Consider the following 17,868-nt stretch of genomic DNA (forward strand, 5'->3'; position numbering starts at 1 on the left):
ACTGGATTTGATTTGTAGCATAGTGCCGCAACCAACTACGCTACCGCCTGCTCCATATAGTTTATTAGTTAATTATTTGCAGGCATGTTGCCATTAGATTCCAGGGTGAATGTTTGATGTCTTGGAATTTAGGAAATGGACTTGGTAATTGATGCATTGTTTTTGAGTGTATGCACCTTAAGTGTATACAGAAGAAGAAGACTTTACCGATCATGTATTCCATTTGCTGCAGGTTCCACGTTCAGTGTGGGGGTAACAGTGGCAACAACCAGCACACGGTCCTCAGTTCTGATGCCTGCTGGGTCTCTGAGTTCAAATTCAGAAAGCAACCTAAGCTGTAGTAGTAATGGCAGTGGTCGAGCTGCTGGCAATGGGTAAGTTATGTGTCACTGTTATTACTGCATGTTCCTCACTTTCGGTTGACTTTTCTACTGTGCTTTATTATGACAGGATACATGAAACTTTGATTTTCAACCTTTTAAAACATCTGACTACATTCGTCCTTTCTTCTTGACTCTTGGAATACTGATTGTAAATAAGGACAGGTTACTGAAACATTGTGATAGTTTGTCAAAAGTGCCACTGACATACTGCCCATCACAAACACGTTCATATGTTATTCCAGCTGTTTTCAGAGTGTTGGGTGGCCAGGCTGTTTGGGATATTCTAGGAATGTTATGCAGTAAAATGGAATTAATCATACTTATTACTAACTTGAGGCAAAATTTCTGTTATATAATACAACATGCACTAGTATGGATCCATATTAGTAATTCAATGACTAGGTGTATTCTATATTAACTTTCTGATGGTGGTCCTATGTGACCGAAGCATATAGCAAAATAAAAGGTTTAATTGTAAACATTAAATTATACATTTGTTGTAGTGACAGTTTAACATAACTAATTATGTATATATGTTTGAAACACACAACAGGATGCACACTTTGAAGATAACTCTTTTTTTTTTTTTTGTTTTAAGGGCCATTGAATTTGGATAAATATAAGCGAATAAACAGAAAATGATACTGTGTATGCATCCAGAATGTATTGTTCATTTGTGTATCCTCATTTTCAGCGCCCGAGATGCCCGAGTGACTTGTCTGCGAGAGGAAAGAGGTCTAGCTGCCTCGTTTATTCGGTCACTGTTCAGTGTGCTCTATGAAGTGTACAGTTCATCAGCCGGACCAGCTGTGCGCTGCAAATGCCTGCGTGCCCTCTTGCGGATGGTATATTATGCTTCAGCAGATCTGCTCAAGGTATCTAATTGAACTTAGAAGACCCCATCATGAGAAGCTAATGGTTGTTCAGTTAGTCTGTTGTCTCATCTTTTATTGAACCAGAAGGTCCATTACCACAAGAACCAGATGAATTCATTCCAACACTCACAACCAGTTCCTTATAAGACCCATTTTTAATATCATCCCATCTGTGTCTATTCTCATAAGAGGTTTTTCGCTTCATCTTTTCCAGCTGAGATTTTGTATAAATTTATTGTCTCTCACACAAATCCTACATGCCTTCTTCTATTGTCGTCCACAATTTGGATGATACCTTTGTAGTGAAGTTTTCTCTTGATATTTCTTGCCTCTTCAGTCCAAGTATTACCCTTTTTTTTTCTTTCAAACACAATTCATTTGCACTCATCATAGAAGGAAGTTTCATAAATATGCAGAGCAGTAGGTAAAACCATAGTAATCTTATATTGTTGTCTTTGCTTTTAGATGGGAGACATGTAAAGAAAAGAGTCTGAATATGCAGTGGCAGTAATTCTCCAGATTTATTCTCTTCTCTGTTTCTTCATGAGTAGTTTTGATTTTTTAGTGTTGTTCTAAGGTATTTTTACTTTGCAACATTTTTAATGATTTGTTAACTGTCTTACTAATACAAGTTTGTTCCCTGTTTTGATGTAGAGATGTGTAAATTGTGTCATTAAATACAGTAATTGCATTCACTGCTGTGAGAGTATCTTGCATATTTGAGTGTAAGACACATTGAATTGTCCTACAGGAGGTACTGAAGAATCAGGTGGTATCCAGTCACATTGCAGGAATGATGGCATCTCAGGACCTTCGCATTGTTGTTGGTGCTCTACAGATGGCAGAAATTCTTATGCAGAAGCTGCCGGAAGTGTTTGGAGTACACTTTCGTAGAGAAGGTTAGTTACCATGTTAGCATCTGTTCCTGGTCTGCCTCCTGAAATTTTGCAGGTATTAATGCTGTAATGTGTAGTAGTCTTAGAGGATATGCACTGTGGAGGAGAGTGACATATTGAACCGTGTGTAATCTGGATCCATAACGTCACTGACAAAACTTTGAAGAACATATCTTGCAATTTTATGTGGAACTGTAGGAATCGTGTCTGTTCATCTGCATTCACTTGTTTTAACTTGGATGGAATTTGACATGAATGTTACACAATTGAAGGCAACCGCAAGCTCATTCTTCTCATTACTTATAATAACATTAGGAACCAGGTTCGCATCAAATAATATTTTATGCTGCAGTTCTGTATGAAGCTGGCAGAGATCCTGTTTGTCTGTCCATGTGCCCATTTGAACTTGACTGCTGGACAGATTTAATGAATTTTGATATGATCATTACGGCATTTGAGAGTGCCCGAAGCTCAATAATTTCTGGCAACCACTGTTGTCAAGATGGCAGATGCAGGGGGAGGAACACAAGCACCACTTCCAAAACCTGGTGGCCAGTAGTAATTGTAGTGGACCACAGTAACTGACATGACCATACTAACCAGATTTGTACTTAATATTGTTAAAATCTTCATCAGAGCTGTTTGAAACATGTGGGAGCATTCAGGTTGTCTATATTGTTTGTCAGATTGTCATAGTGTGAAGACTCTTTGCATACAATGCAGTACATAGTGCTGCTTTTCAATCTTATTGTAGGTGCTAATTTTCTGACCTGAAGTGGAGTTATGAAATTATGTACTAGTAATTTTACTTTTTGTATGGAGAAAGAAACAGAGGAATGCTTCATTCTCCTTAGGGGTAATGCACCAAATCAAGAAGTTGGCTGACCCAGATGTTCCTTTGGGCATATCTCCACCAAAGAGCAGCGATTCCAGCGTATCGATGAAGCAGCAGGAGGTGAACTGTTCGCAGCCACAACCAGGCCCATCATCAGCCTTCAGCCTCTCTGTAGTGAACTCTGGTGGTGTAACTGCTGGATCGTCTTCATCTGTGAGCAGCGCTGGCCAAGTGGGAGTTGTGTCACGTAACACCAGTCCAAATGGCAGCATCATGTTAGGTAGATGCACTGCACATAGCTTCTGTCATACATATTCTCTTCATTGATGTTCTCCGTTTGTATTACCAGTGGTATCTTCATGAGATAATTTGTATTTTAAATAACTAATGAAGCATGATCCATGTAACATCAGTTTTGAGTCAGTTGGGAGAGGCCCTTTCAGAGCCATTTGTTGTATTGATAGTTTTAGAGCATATGTAAATTTTTGCATCAAAATATGTTAAAAGCTCCTATTGCAAATAGGTCTCTAATTGACAGTGTATGCTGTGACATGTTACTGATGTTATAAAATAAGACTCAGTATGTCTGTTTCCACCAGCATCAAATCTTGGGAGTAGTAGTGGACTGGTGTTCACAAGTATGCCAACTCCAAGCCTTGCTCCTGCCAGCCCTGAACCCAGGCGATTCACCCAGCAGCCAGACATGGGAATTGTAGAAGACACCCGGTCACCTAGCCCATCGCAACTGTGAGTGTTCATTGTTAAAAAAATTACATATTATTTCAGTCCTCATCTCCCAATTTTTAGGTTGTGCCTAAGACTGTGAGGGTGGGTTGTGTAAATAAACTTTGCACTGCATAAGACTCCTGGTGATTGTATAGATGGAGTGAACCTTGAAAATATGCCAGAAATGCTCTTGGCCATGAAGTCGTGGACTAGTTTTATGAATTTTATATGCTTTTGTAATTATGGTGTAGAATACAACCATGATTTATTTGTTTCATTGTTATAGACGTTTAACTGATGTGTTGAAACGGAAGCGCACCCCAAAGAGAGCTGTTACTTCAAATCGCAAGACCAGGCAAGACTCTGATAACAATCTGTCATCATCAGTGATGCAAGACCTCTTCTCCAAAGGTAGTTTATTGTGTCAGAAGAAATGAGGATCTTTGGAATTGCCAGGGGATATATCATTAGAAGGGGCATGTTGCAATCGTCAGACTAATGTAACCTGTAGAAAGAAATGTGACTTAGAACAAGAACATAATTACAGCACTGAAACTCTTTGGCACTATCAGATTCTTGGATACTCATGTGGAAGTCATATAAAGTGAGGAATTCTTCTGGCACTTCCATGGTTATGAATGATTCGTATCGAGTTGCAACTTTTTCCTCTAATTATACTTTGCAGTTTTTCTTCCCAGACAGTTCACAATTAGTGGTTATTAACGTACCGTTAACCCACCCTCTTGGTGTCTCGCTTGTGTCCGAGAGAAGAAGAGAGGCTGCTTTCCAGAAGTGGAGTACCATGTCTGGACAGAGAATTTTCTTGACTTGGAGGCAGTGGTGCATAGTATGCAGGCAGGGAACCATCCTAGTACGAGGTGGTACCCAAAAGAAACCGAACTTATTTTTTTTTTAAACTTATTTATTCAAATTTAAAGCACAAACCTTCAATCCCCTTCAAAGTACTCTCCACTTACACTAATACACTTGTCTAGTCTTTTATTCCATTTTTCAAAACATTGTCTAAATTCATCTTTTGAGATGCTTGACAGCGCCTCCGTCGTTTTTTCCTTTCATGTCTCTTTTCATTCGAAGAAACAAAAAAAGTCACACGGGGCAAGGTCGGGTGAGTATGGAGGGTGAGGAACAGGGGTCATACCATTTTTGGTCAAGAATTGTACAGACAGGGCTGTCTGAGCAGGGGCATTGTCATGATGGAAAAACCAGTCACCCGACTGCCACAGATCTGGCCACTGAGCTCCAAGTCACTCCCGACAGCTCCACAATTTCTTCAATGGTCCGTCGTCGATCTTCCTTGATGATTTCACGAATTTGTTCAACATTTTCATGTGTTCGGACCACGGAAGGACGACCAGAACGAGGTTTGTCATCAATTGACATTTCACCATTTTTGAAATGGGAAAACCACTCGAACACTTGAGTTTTCCCCATAACATCGTCCTTGTACGCCGTTTTTAACATTTCAGGAGTTTGTGTTCCACTTTTCCTGAGCAAAAAGCAGAATTTCACCACTGTACCCTGTTCACGAAAATCAGACATTGCAAAAACGATGATCACACAAAACAGTTGTCACTATAAACTCTGCCGAAACTAGTCCTTACCTTCTGAAGTAATGGTAGTCGGCTTATCGACTCAGGAATGTTAGCTCTATGCGCTCATAGCGGTAAAACGTGGTACTACAAAAGCTCTGCCCACAAAAAAATTAGTTCGGTTTCTTTTGGGTACCCCATCGTATGTGACTGGAAAACATGTACTGTCTCTTAAAATTTTGTTTTATGGTTGCAGTAGGAGATGATATTTTTATGTATTCAGCATGACTTGACAGCTTCAGGGTCAGGTCTCTACCCCACACATTAGGCATTGATAAATGTCACATATCATGTGAACTTCTCTTCAGCACACTGTCTTGGTTATACTTGAAGTAATACATGTCTCTGAAGCCACATAGTTGCTCATCAGGAAGCAAAATAGGAAGACAGCATGGACTGACTTCATTGTCATTGTTCACCATTGTGAAGAACAAGACAAAACATGATCAGCCGATCTTTGTGATGGGAGACCAATGGCAGAAACAGCTGAGCAATGCTGAGAATGAAGATTGGAATCTGTGCTCCTCCAGTGGTCTTGTTGTAGATTGGCCGTTACATGAATTAATTGCCATTTCACAGCACAGTTAAAGATTAAGATTGTTCTGGTGGCATAGTTACAGGTGGACAGCATTGCTCTTACCATCCATCAGATGGCCCTCAGGAGAAGTGCAGCGTGGGAAACATATGTTGCATGTGGTAGAATTGTAACAGAAGAATTAAGATTTCCTTGTCTCCCATCAGTGCACAGAATTTGTTTGTTGTGTAACAATTCTGGCACTTTCCCACTGTTATTTTTAATTATCTCAAAACCTCAAAGGCTTCCTAGGAATTGATCAAAAAATGTGTAGTTCAGTTCTCTGTGCACCGTCTCTGCTCCAATAAATGTGCAGTGAGTTAGTTGGGAGATGTGTACAGAAATGCATGTAGGTCTTCATTATTGTTACTTGATTTTAAGCAGTACTGGAATGTGTTAAAAAACTCCCCCAACGCTGGAAGTGTATGCTTAGTATAACAGTTCTGAGGGCATTCAGTCCGATATGTATAATTATCTCAAAATTGTAACACTTGCAGCAAAGTGTATTAGACATAAAATGTTTTTCATGTTTCACCATGTTAAGTAATTAAGCTAGTTACTTAAAGTGGGGATGTGCAGAGAAATGTAATGTGCCTGTTATGGTTGTGCAGTTGTAACCATTGTTGGAATGTGTAAACAAATTGCAGTGAATCTCCTTGATATGAGAAGATATAGTGAAAAGGCATTCAGTTGTTACACATGCACAGACATAGTACAAATAATGCTAGCGTTCTTGCTACTTGTCATTGCAAATGCATCAGAAGACTGAATACTGCTGTACCCAGACTGACTCTCTTAAATCTTAATGCCATGTTGTGATAAGTGCGGAATCATCTTCATCCAGTTCAGATGCGAGCAAAGTAGAGTGAGCTTTTTCATAAATTTTTACAAATTATTTTATATGGAGGTTGTATTGTGTTCCATTATGTTAATTACATATGCTTTGATGTTATGGAATTTTGTACAAGGTGTGGGTGCTGTGTATGTAGTCTATATTGCGATTGTTTTCAGGATCCGTACTCTGCATCCTTAAGGCAAAGTGACTATGCAGGTCAGCGTGAACTGCTTTGTTTGAGTCACTGAGTGACACTCAGTGGGAAGTGAGATATAAACGTACACCTTCAATGGTCTGATTTTTTTTTTCCCTGTTGGGGGAATGAATGTGTGTTGTGTTTAGTGAGGGGACCTGTGTGGATGGTGCAGGCATGGGGGATGGGAGAGTTGGAAGTGGAGGATAAATGAAATTAGAAAAACATGAAATTGCGTAGAAGAGAGTGGAGCTGGAGTTTTCTTGGATATCCTGAGAAAGAGTTTGATCAGCCATGGGAAGGTGAAATGCGTCCATCAGGCAGTGAAGTAGAACCTGTCATTGCATGGAATTGAGTGTTGACTTCATGGACCATTGCTGGTGCTTTCAGCTACATCATTGGGCAGTTCTGGACGATCAACACCAACAGGAGGTAGTGGAGCCAGCTCGGCAAGGTCTCGGTTTGCTGGTGCCACGTCAAAAACAACTAGCTTCTTGGCCAGCCTGAACCCTGCGCGCTGGGGACGAAACCTGAATAGCAGTGGTTCAGGTCTGACTGACAGACCTTTCCACAAGGTAAATTGTAGGTGCTGGTTGATGAGCCAAATTCGTCGTGTCCTTGGGTGACCAGAAACCAGGGTCTAAGTCTATGGAGCAGCATCCTTGAGAGAAGCTGACTGCTTCACAGCTTGTCAACAGATTATCACCTTCATGAAATCTAAAGGTTCAATATCATTCCTTGAGGGAGGCTTCCAGACCTCACCCTCACACACTTTCTTCGTGATACTTTTCAATATTGTTCTCTCATCTGTGCCTTTGTTTCTCAGACAGTTTATTCACTTCAGATTTCGTGACTGAAATTTGTCTTCTCCCTCATACATGATAGATACCCTTGAGTTATCCTATTTTGTTCACCCTTATGACATTTGGTGAAGAGAACATTGTATAATTTTCTTTGTGACAGAGAGTTTGGAAAATTACATTCATGGGGTCTGTACATTTTGACCTAGTTGATCCAAAAATTGCAGTTTCCACTATACTGGTACGTTAATGTCTAAGATGACAGGTACAGGAGCTTTAGCAGTCCACGAGAGGTTTTTGTATGATAGAATGTCTTGAGCCATGAATTCATACTTCCAGTGTTAACTTTTACATTGCTGAGCCATAATAGCCACCTACAGCCTTGTTACATGTACGACTCTGAAACATATATCACAGACTGAGGTCTTGTAGGTGGATAATGTCATTTGAGAGGGATACGTTGTCTCCATTCTTAGGGATGAAGTGCATGATGAGATCAGGGGGGCTTGGTTACAGAGGCAGGGTGCATGCAAGCTTGATACTCACACCCACTATGGCAGTAACAAATCAAAATTCATACAAAGAAATCAGGACCATTAGCCAGCAGATTTAGACAACAGGATCCTACAAAACTTTGGTAAATATCTAACCGGACTACATGGCATCACATCGCAGAAAACTGTAATCATCATAGTCACATCATGAAACCCTCCGATCTCAGAGTAAGAGCAGATTAAATTCGGGGATACATATACTGATGTCCTTTGACAGTGTTGTTTGCATGTACATGAGCATGCTGGATGTTACTTGGTTCATGGCAAGGTTTCTCCATATAGAGGATTGGTGGATTACGTTTTAATTCATGAGTGGTGCCCAACTCAGTTATTTTCGTAGAAATAATATGATTTAATTTAGGTTGTTTTTTTTTTTTGCAGCTTATGTAACATACTGTTGAAAAATGTGTATAACAAAATATTTGTCATTAAATGGTAAAAATTTTGCTTTAAACATTTTTATCTAGTAGGTGTTAAGTGAGATATTCTTAAAAACATTACTTTGAGTAGAGTGGTGGCAGTGATTAACCAAGAGTGCAGTTTCAGTTTCGCTTTTATCCAGAATTTCAATATTAGATTTCATAAAATCCATAAATAAACATGCAGATTTTTCAAACTCCAAACATAGGGTACTTCTTTTGGTTTATTTTGGACTTCATCCATCATCTGGTATGTAAAAGACAAAAGACCACGACATTTCGGAGACAGATCCAGTCTTCGAGACAGCGTGGTCTTTTGTCTTTTACATACCAGACGATGGATGAAGTCCAAAAGAAGTAAAGTATACACCATCGTCAGAATCCTTTCAAGTCTACCCAATCATAGGATTTGTACAATGAATATTGAACTTGATCAGCAAGTTTCACTAAGGGCTCCTGATCTTAAATTGGAATGAAATCTGTTCAACCAGAAGAGACCTCAGCTGTGCAGTAGTAGCAGTGATGTTGCATGCTCTTCTTCTGTCAGTCTCACTATATTTCTGTGTTGTGGGAGTTATTGCAGTGGCTTGAAATTCCTCATTACCATTTCTGTGTTTTTAATTTTCATTTTCTCAGATGTACTCTGATATTTCTTTGAAGGAGTCTTCCATGTCTAAGTCTTCAAGCAATCCAAACCTGACAGCTGGCAACAAAGAAAAGGCTCGAAATTGGGTTCGTGAACAAGCTTCTCATTTTGTAGATACCTACTCTGTGACAGAGAACAATGGCCCACCTCATCCTGCCATGAATGTGCTGTCCAGACTCACTCAGGCTATACACAAGCTTCAGGCACAGGTAGGCAATGCTAATGTAAGGCTAATTTAGTTGTGGATTCCTCGTGTTAGAGGTCCCGTATACAGGGCCAGTGAAAAGGATGTCCACAGTTTCACAGTTAGTGGTGCATGACATGTAAAACAAACCAAAGTATTTTTATTTTCAATAACAGCAGAAACAGAGTTTTCTTACAACCTTAAGAAATTGTTACCTGAACACTATTTGTATTTCTGCAGATGTCCAAACAGTTATTCAGTTTCATCTGAGATATGACAAAACATGTCTGGGTTGATTGTCACTACAGCAGAATAAATTCTGCAAAAAGTGTGTGTGTGTGTGTGTGTGTAGTGAAATTATGAACAAAGAGGCTTTGCTCATTCATCATTGAGACTGACTACCCAATTTAAAGGATTATAAATACAATAGCTGTTGTGTGTATTCATGATCTGACTTTTTCTTATGCAGTCTGATATCTTCATTTCCTTTTGCTCTAACTTTGTATTGTTTAATATGTGGGTAGCTTATATTGAGTCTTTTATTGTTTCTGGTTCTGCCTGTATGCCCCTTATGTGTTACAGTCACTGAATGTTTGGTCTGGCCTATATATGGTTTGTAATATTCTACGAATATTTGTGTAAACACCTCCCTCTCTCCCCATTAGAGTGAAGTGATGACTCTCATATAATTGCTATGATATGCAAAAGTGGCCCATGAAACAGTAGTGGGATGCCACTATTCCTCACATTGTGTTCAGCGCTAATTGTATGACTGATGCACCATTCTCTGTTTTAGCCGAATGAAAGTCTGGTTGCCCTGGAAGAGCTGCGAAGTATAGTAATGGAGTCGGATATTTCACCATTTGAAGTTAACCACAGTGGGCTAATTCGGGCCATTCTTCAGTATGTCACACAACCTGATAGTGCAGTCATGGGCCCTCGGGATCAGCGACTTCGTACATTTCTTCATGTGTTTACTGGATGCCCTGTAAGTTTTATTCTGTTAACATATATGGAAAAACAGCTCTACCATCTAGCTAGTAAAGTGAACAGTAAAACCTGATTAACCCTTTCCAGCCATTGCATTTAGAAAAATTTCTGCAGCCAGATCGTCAAGGATTTTTAAATGTTTGCAGAGCCGCTAAGTGAATTGTTTTACCCAAAAAGTCCGTGCATCAAGGGCATAAAGTTAAAACCCCCCAAATGTATACTTACATTTTCAATTATCCAATTCTTGGGCCAACTGAACATTGCTATAACATTTGTCAGTGAAATGGCGGTAGTCTTCAATACAAGACACACTGAACCATAGTCTGTCCCTCAAGGAAAGAACTATTACTGGCTACCAGAACTGTCAAGTATAGAATGTGTGTGACATACTAGAAGAAGATGCAGTATCAGAATGACACACATATAGGTAGTTGTCAAGATTGAGACATAGGAAGATGTTTGTCAGAAATGAATTATGTGCTCTGTCCTCAACTGCCAGTGGATAAACAAATGAACAGTCAGCTCTGCGACATAATCTTCAGGAGCATCTTCAGTATAGTCCTAGTCCATATTTCTTCTTGTCAGTAGCCATTACAAGTGAATCAACCTTGTCTGTGTGGACAGTGAAAACATAAAAGAATGCATCACAGTCTCATCCATCCTGTTGCAAAATTATCAATCCGAAGTATTATACGCAAGCTACAGGAAACTGTCCCTTGTGAAATGGGCCTACTGACACTGCCCCATCTGATGGGTCATGGTGTAGAACAGAATAGCAGTTCCCATCCCCCCTTACTCTCTGGAACTTGCTGCCTGCATGTTATTTTTGTTTCTGAAGATAATGTTGAAACAAATCCAAAACAAATGGGGTTTAATAATATTTTTGACATTCAGGACAATTCAGACCACAGTATTGTGAAGGAACTTTCACACTTGCTTCCAGTAATGGCAGGATCATAGGACAGTATGTAGTAAGATTTGGACACTAAAATGAATCTTTGTTTAAAAATCCTTTCTCTGAATCTTCAAGTAAAAGAAAAACGTTAAGGTATCCATGCAACATGCTGTGGAGGCCCATAGTGTTGTGAGACATTGAGGCTTCCACATTTTCTAGACAGTTGACTCACAGATGGTGCCGGCCACCCTTTACCTCCAGGAAGTTCATGGTACTCATTTCAGTCAGAGGCAGAGTCAACCCCAGGGCCATAGTGTGACTGGCAGGACTACATCAATTGAAAAATCCAGTGACCTCATCAGGAATCAAACCTGCAACCTACCACCTTGCATTGTAGCATTGTGCCTCAACCATCTATGCTACCGCATGTTTCACCTTCAAGCACCACTTTATGCTAGTATGTGGTGACCTATGATTCACTAAATGAGGAGGGAAGCTTGCAATGAAAGAGTAAATGTTGGCACAGAGAACTCTTGTTTCATATCGCCATCTTGAACACAGGAGGATTAGCACTAGGTATATGTGTATAATATAGTGTTGTAAATGCAGCAGTTTCATAGCTTGTTGGCTGCAGTACCCCTTGGTCCACATTTTTCTATATACTTTTGATGTATTCCTCCACCATTGGGCTCTTGCCAGGTATGTCTCATGATTCCTATGCAGTGCCACCCTGCAGTCAGTATTGTGTGGGACACAGGATGTGTAAATCTAAAAGTGTGCTTTTTCTAAAAATCAGCTTGGATTCTTGTTAACATAATTTAAGAAGTGCTGTATAGTGTGTATATTCTTTCTACTTGTGGTTTGTCCTTGGTGTCATTGTTGCAATGGTTATGTTTGCTGGATGTCCTTGGATTTGCACACACTGGTGGCTGATGTGTGTGAACTACAATAAAGTATTGTAGGAACAGGTTATCAAAGCCTGTTGCAATGAATCCCAAGATGTTGGTTTCTCCATTGTCATTTTGATCCAAGTCCCATCACCTCATCAGTTGGTAGTCGAATGCCAGTTGTGGACTGTGTCCTCTTTCCACATATTATCATGGCTGTCATGATGAAGTCTTAATATAGTAAAGTGCAGTTGTAATTCATGCTCAGAGTGGTTTCCAGACCTCCAGCTCACTGTTAGCAACGGGCAGATTCTGTAGCCAGTGTAATTATCAATGAGCAGATTGTATGGTCACTGTAATTAGCAACTAGCAAATTGTGTGATCACTATATGTAGCAGTCGGCATCTTTCAGGGTGAAAGAGTTTGAATTCTATAGATCAGGCATGTCCAATGCATCAATCGCTGGACAGTTTTTGGTCGATCTCATAAGCCTATGAGGAAAGTTGCACATTAGGAAATGAACTGGCCTTTATGAGTCTCCATTAGATGAGGTTTTTGTTTCTACGTTATAAAATCTCATAATATCGAGGTTTTGCTGTGTTACTTGTTTTCAGTTGTCCCTGATGTCTGTGGCAAAATGTTTTGAAATTGCTGCATGACTGACAGGTGTCTAATTCAGACTGTGGTCTTCTGGGAGATGTGACCCTCTGAACACAATCTGAATCATCATGGGCATGGAAACCTTAACTCTCAAGGCATGCATAGCTCAGGTGAATAATCACCAGCTTCCCAGAGCTTCAGCCCAGGTCAGGTCATGAGGGATTTGTGTTGGACAACATGGAACTGGATCAGGTTTCCTCCAAGTACTTAAGTTTCTCCTGCCAATTGTCATTCCATTGACTGCTCCACACTCATCGTCTATCATTCAGGGCTGGCGTAACAGTCCAAATAGTGGCCTACATGCTGAGTGGACTTAAGTCACACCCCACCCCAAGAAACTACCTTAACTCTCAAGTGTACAGTATGTTTGTGCTTGGCTTTTTTGACGAGCCTCAAGGGTGGGATCCTGTGTGCACGTCTTTATGAATTCCTTGTAACTGACCAATGTGTAATTTGTTTGCAGTTGGACCTAGATTTCTGTGGTCGGCCTCCAGGTTGGAATCCTGCATCCATGTCCGCTCTTGTTGCCAAGCTGAGTGGTTGTGTTTCGCAGTTAGAACAATTCCCTGTGAAAGTTCATGACCTGCCAGCAGGAACTGGCACAGGGAGAGGCAGTGGAACCAGTGCCCTTAAATTTTTCAACACTCATCAACTCAAGGTACATCTTATTTTTCTGTGATAAGTACAGTTATTGGGGGAAAAACAATTTTGTTTCACAGGTTATAGTTTCCAGCTTCATAATTTGCTGCAAGTGGTTCTGGCACAGCCAGTTCACACTTTCATGTAAACGCCTAGACATGAAAGTTGGCTATGCAGACAGGAAAAAATTTACAGTTACAATGAATGACTGAATGGTACAGGCATGACTTGAGTTACTTCGTATTGTTTTGTTGCTTACGAGTCTCACAATTAAAGCTACTTGTTCTATCCAGAGGCATTTCCAGTGTTAATGCCCCCCTGTGCCAGAAGGTTTTAAGTAAAGTTAATAAGAAATAATAACTTCCTTGGTTTTTAACATAGAAACTGGAAAATTGAACACACAGACATGTAAGTATTCCTTAAACATTGTACAAAAACTGGAGTACTTACAGGCATTTGTTAGGGGATGCAGTGGTTGTACTGTCCTCACAGTGTATCCTGAAATGAAGGTCAATAGCAGGGATAAAGTACTGTGGCATGCAAACGCATTGCTAGGTAACATCCATGAAATAAGGAGCCATACAACAGCAGTTGCTAGGCAATGGCAACAAAAGACAACAGTGGAATTGTCTTTTGGGGGTGGTGTTCTCTGTTCAATCCATACTGAGGCTAAACAATGAATCCCAGCTGCCATTAGAAGAGAATCTTAAGATGGCAGTGAAAAGAGTAGGAGATTGGTGTGAGATGGCCATCAGCCTGGGAGTTAGTCCAGTCAGTGTAGTGGAGTAGGTTGGTTGGTGAGTGAACGAACGAGTTAGAGAACTGCTGCAGTTCATTCCTGAACTGTTACTATTAGAAGCTGGTAGGTGAGGTAGAGAAATGATGAATTTAAGAAAAAAATGGAAGTGTTCTGTAACACAAAAATTAATGTTTTTATTAATCAGCCTGCAACATCTTTCTGCCCAGATAGGCCATCATCAGGTGATTCTTAAGGAATACACAACTGGTGACAGAAAACACATAAATTACTTTGCTAGTATAAAATTTTGTTAGTTGAAATTTGGTCAGACCTGAATTAATACTATGTATCCAACCCAGTTTCATGGGTATACTCAATTCAGTGAGAATGCTATACAGTATTTCTGTCCTTTCTCAGAGTAGCGCACACATTGTTCCATTGTGCTGCGTATGTGGCACGTGCAGATCATGTGATCGGTAGACGGTCTGTTATGGTGGGCTGAAGGAATTATTTTATGTGTGAAGTTAACCATTACACACTTGCATTCTCAATCTTCACTAGCCATATCCTAACAACAGATTTATCACAGTGTTATTGTCACTTAACTCACACATGAAGTCTTCTTGGCACAGTGTAATTCCTTTCTTGTCATTTCTTTTCAATCACCTTTCACTGTCATCTCCAGAACTTGACCCAATTCTAATTCTAGCTGCATGAGATCATCATTATATAGCCTCATGGTGAACCTCACAGAAAACACCATCTACTACTGATAAAGAGCATGTTTACAGCTCCATTCCCTAGCAATAGACATCCTGTTGTTCGTGCATGTTTGTTGCAGGAATGTATTTACTGACCCATTACCTAGCAGTGGGTATACATGTCACAGTATATGGCACCTGAACCCATCTCAGCCGTGTCCGTCAAATCTCACAAATACCAACGTTGTAGCCTCTCAGATTGCTGAGCCAAAGCCTTAATATTGCTTCATCTCTTGTACCAGTCTGCATGAAACTTGGTATGTATATTGTGCTACTTGAAGCCATCTCAACAGCATACTTTGTAAATCCCTCCTGTCAGTACTACCAACATCACAGTCTCTCAAATTGTTAAGGTAATAACCAAAATATTACTTGAATGTGTGAACTGATTGTCATGACACTAGGTATACATATGATGCCACCCGAGCCCATCTCATTGACATACTTCATAAATCTCTGTCATCATTATTGCCAGCACTGCAAGCCTCTGAAAGGAAAATAGCCAATTCTTGCCAGAACACCTTGTTTTGAAAAGCTGTCACTGCACATGAGCATATTGTATCAGTGTCTTCTCATTTGCCTGTGACAGTTTGAAAGACAGTACACAAATGATTACAGTGCAACTTACAGCGCCATCCGGACTGCACAAATCTGAAGCAGTGGAAAGGAGGGACAGTGAAAATTGACCCTCTGGCTCTAGTGCAGGCTATTGAGCGCTACCTGGTTGTGAGAGGGTACGGCCGGCTCAAGGATAAAGACTCTGGGGATTCTGATGATGACAACAGTGAAGAGGACATTGACGATACTCTGGTCAGTTAAGTAGCTACGTTTAATTACAAAGTAGAATGTTTGCTTGGCCTCATATTGTTCTAGGACCTATCAGTGTCATATCACATAAACCCCTTCAGGATAATGTGAATAAATACTGTATATTTCTCTGATTCTGCGCTGGTACCTCAAAATGTATATAAATTGGTTTATTTAGAACTTGTAGGTTTGAAACAGTGTAAACATTGAGTAAAGGCAGTTTCTCTATACAGTGTAACCACCAGGTAATGTTCCTTGATTTAAGGTTTTTCAGTGTTTAATGTTCAATTTTATTGATCCCGGGTTAGTAGTCTTAGTGTTACATAATATCTGTTGAATATTTTCCTCAGTCTCGCCATTCAAATTTGCTGCTCCCCCAAAAATTCTTATAAACATTTTATTTATGTTCTGTGTCATTCTCATAATGAACCATTTTTTAACAGCATTAATGTGCTGGACTTTACGTTGGAGATGTGGCATGTATATTTTAGAGGAATTGAAATTTTAGATGATGTGTACAGAGTGTAAATAATATATGTTACAATGTTCTGTGGCAGACAAATGGATTCAGTCTGATCATATTTTGTTAATGTCCAGAAATGCTTCCTTTTGGCACTAAGGATCACAAAAATTTCCTAGAGGATGCATAAGTTTTCTGGGATGTTATCGTTGCTTTACATTATAAAAGTTGCTCAAAATGATGGCCGGCAACTTCATTGCATGTTATGCACTGCCTGGCTATGTTATGCTGAACCATTTGAAAGATTCCCAGCATTTCCCGGATGGTTCCAGCTGCTACTGCAATTCTTGCCACAAGATCATGTTGTGTCTCGACTGGAGTCTCATACACCAGGCTTTGCATGTACCCCCAGAGAAAGAAATCCAATGAAATCAAGTCAGAGGAGCGAGAGGGTGAGGTTATTGGGCCTCCACATCCAATCCATCTGTTGCCAAGGGTTTCATCCAAATACTCATGGATGACATTAGCGCAGTGTGCTGGGGCGACATCATGCTGGAACCACATTTCACGACACCACTTTCAGGCACCACTTCCAGCAGCTTGGGTAAGGTCTCCTGGAGAAATTTTAGGTAAATGTCACTAGTAGCCACAGCAGTAAGAGATAAGGGCATCCTTCTTCACATTTCAGAAGCCCTATGTGTAAACAAAGCGTTTCCAGACGTGGGTGTATTAACAAAATATGATCAGACTGAACCCATCTGTCTACCACAAAGCGTTATAGCATATATTTATTTACACTCTGTATATTAACTTCATGTTTCAAGGGGCTAAGGGAGCATTATTTCTCGCTGTTGTTCGGACAGAAATTGCCGCTGAACAAGGCTCCATGTACGAGGGTAAGTCAATAAGTAAGTTACAAATGGATATAGACCTTAAACAAATAAGAGTACTGATTTGAAGAATGCTTTTATTTCTCAACATAATCTCCCTGTACATTGAGGCACTTGTCCCATTGTTTCACAACCCCCTGAAAACCAGCAGCATAAAATTCTTTGGGTTGCTGTCGGAACCAGGCAGTGACTTCCCTTTCTACAGATTCATCGTCAGGGAAAATGTTCAGCCGAAAGATGGAAGTTTAAGAGGGCCGAAAAAATGGAAATCGCTTGGAGCAAGGTCGGGGCTATGTGAAGGATGCTCGAGGACTTCCCACTTGAAATTTTGCAGTGTCTCATTTGTCTTGTTGGCAGTATGGGGACACGTTATCATGCAAGAGCAGCGCACCTTTGGCGAGGAGTCCTGGTCAATTCCGTTGAATGGCCTTACAAAGTTTCCTGAGGATGTTACAGTAGGAGTCGGCATTTACGGTTTGTCCTTGAGGCTGGAATATGGTGAGCAGTATGCCTTCGTGATCCCAGAAGACTGTGAGCATCACTTTCCTGGAGGATGGTGTCACCTTAAACTTTTTTTGGCAGGCGACGCAGGATGTTTCCACTGCAGTGA

General features: G+C 40.3%; 1 protein-coding gene across 5 annotated transcripts in view; it reads left to right on the forward strand.

Annotated features, from left to right (window-relative positions):
- Positions 1–17,868, forward strand: part of LOC111864059 (E3 ubiquitin-protein ligase TRIP12) — a 91,550-nt gene that overhangs the window by 49,556 nt on the left and 24,126 nt on the right. For all 5 annotated transcript variants that reach the window (XM_023851038.2, XM_033751309.1, XM_033751311.1 and 2 more), the window contains exons 15-25: positions 233–374; positions 1,078–1,258; positions 2,010–2,157; positions 3,009–3,269; positions 3,589–3,736; positions 4,002–4,126; positions 7,318–7,502; positions 9,361–9,555; positions 10,327–10,518; positions 13,426–13,620; positions 15,720–15,911. In XM_023851038.2, coding sequence (XP_023706806.1) covers positions 233–374; positions 1,078–1,258; positions 2,010–2,157; positions 3,009–3,269; positions 3,589–3,736; positions 4,002–4,126; positions 7,318–7,502; positions 9,361–9,555; positions 10,327–10,518; positions 13,426–13,620; positions 15,720–15,911 — 1,964 coding nt within the window. The remainder of the gene's footprint in view (positions 1–232; positions 375–1,077; positions 1,259–2,009; positions 2,158–3,008; positions 3,270–3,588; positions 3,737–4,001; positions 4,127–7,317; positions 7,503–9,360; positions 9,556–10,326; positions 10,519–13,425; positions 13,621–15,719; positions 15,912–17,868) is intronic.

The sequence above is a fragment of the Cryptotermes secundus genome, unplaced genomic scaffold (assembly GCF_002891405.2).
Source record: "Cryptotermes secundus unplaced genomic scaffold, Csec_1.0 scaffold669, whole genome shotgun sequence".
Lineage (NCBI taxonomy): Eukaryota > Metazoa > Arthropoda > Insecta > Blattodea > Kalotermitidae > Cryptotermes > Cryptotermes secundus.